This window comes from Calidris pugnax, unplaced genomic scaffold, assembly GCF_001431845.1.
Source record: "Calidris pugnax isolate Ruff unplaced genomic scaffold, ASM143184v1 scaffold280, whole genome shotgun sequence".
NCBI lineage: Eukaryota > Metazoa > Chordata > Aves > Charadriiformes > Scolopacidae > Calidris > Calidris pugnax.
Window position 1 is genome coordinate 75,026 of NW_015091123.1, and position 4,301 is coordinate 79,326.

Below are 4,301 nucleotides of genomic sequence, written 5' to 3' on the forward strand. Positions count from 1 at the left end.
GGGATGGGGGAGCTGGCAGGGGTGCAAGCAGGGGTGCAGGTAGGGCTGGGGGAACTGGTAGGGGTGCAGGCAGGAATGTAGGAGCTGGCAGGGATGCAGGCAGGGGTGCAGGCAGGGGTGCAGGCAGGGGTGCAGGCAGGGCTGGGGGAGCTGGCAGGGGTGCAGGCAGCCAAAGCCACCAGCTGGGGAAGGGAAGGGATAAGGGAAGAGCACCCCACGCACACGTGTGGAAGGGTGTCCGGTCCGGCAGCCCAAAGCCACCAGCCGGGGAAGGGAAAGGAAGGGACAGGACACGGGAAGAGCACCCCACGTACACGTGTGGAAGGGTGTCCGGTCCGGCAGCGAGCGGGTTTTTCTCCGGATGGGGAGAGATTTCTCCATCTCCTCCTTCAGGATGAGCTTTCCGAGGTTGGAGGTGACCTGGGGGCGGAGAGACATGGGTGAGGGTCTGTGTCATCACGTCCCCAGCCCCTCGCAAGGCTCCTCACTCAGCCCCTCACCTTGCTCAGCTCCTGCCTCTGGAGCTCCCGCAGGTTCTTCATCTCCTCCGTCAGGTCCTCCTCCTCCTCCTCCCCTCTCTTGGAGGCCATCCGCTTCCTCCACTCCGTCTCTGGGGGGAAAGAAGGGAGGTTATATCCATCTCCATCACCCCTATGAGGTTTTTTTGGGGCAGGGGAGTCACCTGCCCCTGTTCCCCACCTACCCACGATGGCCAGGGATGGGGGGCAGGGCCAATAGTCGGTCTCAATCTTGGCAGGTTGGTTGGGGTCTGGGGGCTGCGCCGCCGGGAACTTGGAGGATTCGATGATCAGGTCCTCTATGAGATGCTTCCCGTGGTGGGCGCCCAAATGGTGCTCTGTGGGGCACAGTGGGGGGGTTGTGGGGTGAGGCCAGCACCCTGGGGTGCCCCATCCAGTGGGACAGACCCCCCCAACTTCCCATCTCCTCACCTTTCTGCCTGTAAATCGGAGGTTTCTTGTATATGTTGAGCTCCGTCGTGTCGGTCTCTGCGAGGAACCCCCCCCCTTAACAATTCATCACCCCCCCCTTCCCTCCTCAGACCCCCCTTGCTTTCATCCCGAAGCACTCACCTCCGGAGATGGAGGAGGAGAGATGGATTTGGGAGAGAGGGAGCGCTGCAAGAAGGGAAAAAAAGTGATTTATTCCACCAGCCCCACATCTATCCTCTGAGACCCCACTGCCCCGGGGCAGGGGGGGGAGTTTGCCCCCTACTAGCCCCCCCAGAAGAAGCAGGGGGTCCCGGGGGCACCCTCACCTCTCGGCTGCGGGGCAGCTCCACGTGCTCCATGAGGGAGTAGGTGAAATGGGGTTCGTAGATCATCAGATCCGGGCGCTCGATGTCCAGGATCGCTTTGTCCTTGGGGATGGCGGCCAGGTCCTTGTAGCCCAGGACCTCGTTGTCCATTTTGGCCTGGGGAAGAAGAAAGGAATCACAGAATCACAGAATCTTCTAGGTTGGAAGGGACCTCAAAGATCCTCTTGTCCAACCGTCAACCCAACTGACAAAAATAGACACTCACACAACAAACATGGAGTACCAGGGATGGGGACTCAACCCCCTCCCTGGGCAGCCCATTCCAATGCCTGAGACCCCTTTCAGGGAAAAAATTTTTCCTAATATCCAGCCTGAACCTCCCCTGGTGTAACTTGAGGCCATTTCCTCTTGTCCTGTCGCCTGTGACTTGAGAAAAGAGACCGACCCCCACCTCTCTACACCCTCCTTTCAGGGAGTTGGAGAGAGCAATAAGGTCTCCCCTCAGCCTCCTCTTCTCCAGGCTGAATAACCCCAGCTCCCTCAGCCTCTCCTCATCAGACTTATTCTCCAGACCCCTCACCAGCTTTGTCACCCTTCTCTGGACCCGCTCCAGCACCTCAATGTCTTAGGAAGGAAGGAAGGAAAGAAAAAGCACCTTCATTTTGGGGTGCAGAAGAGGAATTGGGGAACAGGGAGGGCTTTCCCGGGGCTGGCATCCTCCGTGGCCCCTTCCGGGGTGATGGAAGAGGGTTTGTGGAGGTGACCCCCCACAAAAGGAGGGAGGTGACAGTGTGGGGGGAACACTTCTTACCACGATGCTGGAGGGCGAGCCAGGGACGCTGGACCCACGGGAGGAACAGACGCTCCCAGGGGAGGTCAGTGGTTGCTGGAAGGAGAAAAAAAAGGGGGAGATTTTTAGCAAACCCCATCCTTGGAGACCCAGGAAGGAGCTCGAGTTTTTGGGCACTGCCAGGGTGGGCAGGGAGCACCCCGAGGCTGGTCCAGGGGCAAGATGCAGTGGGGCTGTGGGGTGATGGTCAGGACCCCAGGGTATGGTGGGGGGGGGCTGGGGACACCCCTGTGCCCCATGGACCTCAGTGCATGGGGGTAAAACATCGTTGGGAGGGGGTATTTCTTGGGGGGTGCTGGGGTGCCCCAGCGTTGTGGTTCAGGGCAGGGGACAGCCAGGAGGTGACAGTGGCTTGGCCAGGACACGTTGCCACTAGATGGTGCTGCCAGGCTGGGCTGGGAGGAGGAGGAGGAGGAGGAAGGCAGGGCCCTGCTAGCAGCATCCCAGGGTGACTCTGCCCATGTCCTTGGCCACCAGCCCCTGCCCTTGGCCACCAGCCCCTGCGTGCCTTCCCTAGGTACAGGGCTCCCCGCTGCCTGAAGACCCCCAGGACCCTGCAAACTGCCCCCACCACCCTGCTTGGTACCCCCCAGCATCCTCCCCACGGCCCCCAGTACCCTGCCAGCCCCCCAGTGCCCTCCCCAGAGCCCCCCAGCACCCTCCCCACAGCCCCCTTACCTTCTGCAGTCTTTCCATTCAGCTACGGGCTGGAGGGGCTGCGTCAGTCACAGGGTCCTGCGTGGGGAGAACAAGGGGGTTTTGGGGCGCTGCCAGGGTGGGCAGGGAGCACCCCGAAGCTGGTCCAGGGGCAAGATGCAGTGGGGCTGGCCAAAGCCCACCTCCCCACCACCCTTCTGCTATGGGGCAGAGCCTGGCAGCCCCACACAGAATCAATCACAGAATCTTCCAGGCCTGGACACACACACTGCTGGCCCATGTTCAGCCAACTGTTGACCAACACCCCCAGGTCCTTTTCCCCCCCCCACACCAGACCCCAACGTGGCACGAGGCTGGCATGACCCCACCAACAAATATCCACGTGCTGGCAGTAGGATGGGCTTACCAGGGGGGTGCCACCATCCCTGGGGGGGTGACCAAACAGCCCCTGGTGGCTCTGGGATGTGCCAGACCCCCCCCACACCCACCCCCAAACTCACCTCTGTGGCTCCACATCCCTCTGGGCTGGGGTTGGGGTGCTGCCTCTGTGTTGGAGAAGAGAGAGGTGCCAGTGGTTTGGGGGATGACAAGGGAGGATGAGGAGGCTCAACCTTCTCCTCCCTCCACCTCTGGTGTCCCCCCCCTCAAGCGGTGCCCGCCAGCTCCCTGCCCTGCTGCGTGCCCCCCCCCTGCTCTAGCCCAGTGGCTGCTGACGAGGGCTGGCAAACGAAGCAGAGGTAATTAAACCCTTTGTCCACCGGCCCCCAGCGGCCTCGAGAAGGCTCCAGCCGCAGCGGGATGGGGCGTGCTGTGCTCAGCCCCCTGCCCCATAGCTCCCCACCCCACACCAAGCGTGTGTCCCCCCCCCGACACACACACATCCCATGCTTTCAACCCACAATGCCCCTCACAAAGGGGAAAATTCCCCATTCTCCTCCCAAATTTCTCCTTTCAGAGGGGGAAAAAACCCTCGTGCCATCCAGGCAGCAACAGCAACGACAGCGTGGAGCCCCCCAGACTTGAGGACATCGTGTTGTGTGTCCCCCCCCCATATTCCTAGAAGGTTATACATGGGTCTAGGGGGATGCCAGCGCCTCTGGGGACCCCCAACCCCGCTGTCCCCCCAGCCCCACGGCTCCAGGGATGGGGGCAGAGCCGTGGGGCTGGGGGGGACATCTCTGGAGATGGAGAAGGACCAGATGTGACAAAGCCCAGAGCATCCTCCAGCTGCTGGCACCGCCCTCGGCTCCCTCCTCCCAGGGTCGAGCATCTCCCAGCCTCATCCCTCCTTTGGGACCACCTAGAGACAAATCAACCCCCCCCTCGGGTGGGACTTACACCCCAGAACCCCCCCGGGATTGTCACCGAGCAGTGGGACAAGGCAGCATTGTCCGGGAGGGCAGCGTCCTCCTCACACACCCATGAGCTCACACTTTCCAGAGGCAGAGCCAGGGCAAACCAACCCCCCCCCGACACACACAACCCCCCCTTTTCCTCCTCAACTCCCCCCGCTGCCTC

The 4,301-nt window shown here is 61.9% G+C and overlaps 1 protein-coding gene across 1 annotated transcript in view; it reads right to left on the reverse strand.

Annotated features, from left to right (window-relative positions):
* The window catches only part of DMTN (dematin actin binding protein), a 33,043-nt gene that overhangs the window by 23,299 nt on the left and 5,443 nt on the right, over nucleotides 1–4,301 (reverse strand). Inside the window, exons 2-6 of the mRNA XM_014958392.1 lie at nucleotides 3,284–3,328; nucleotides 2,805–2,861; nucleotides 2,088–2,162; nucleotides 1,277–1,432; nucleotides 1,092–1,136 (exon numbers count right to left, since the gene is read on the reverse strand). Of these exons, the coding sequence (XP_014813878.1) occupies nucleotides 1,092–1,136; nucleotides 1,277–1,432; nucleotides 2,088–2,162; nucleotides 2,805–2,822 (294 nt within the window). The 5' untranslated portion in view covers nucleotides 2,823–2,861; nucleotides 3,284–3,328. The remainder of the gene's footprint in view (nucleotides 1–1,091; nucleotides 1,137–1,276; nucleotides 1,433–2,087; nucleotides 2,163–2,804; nucleotides 2,862–3,283; nucleotides 3,329–4,301) is intronic.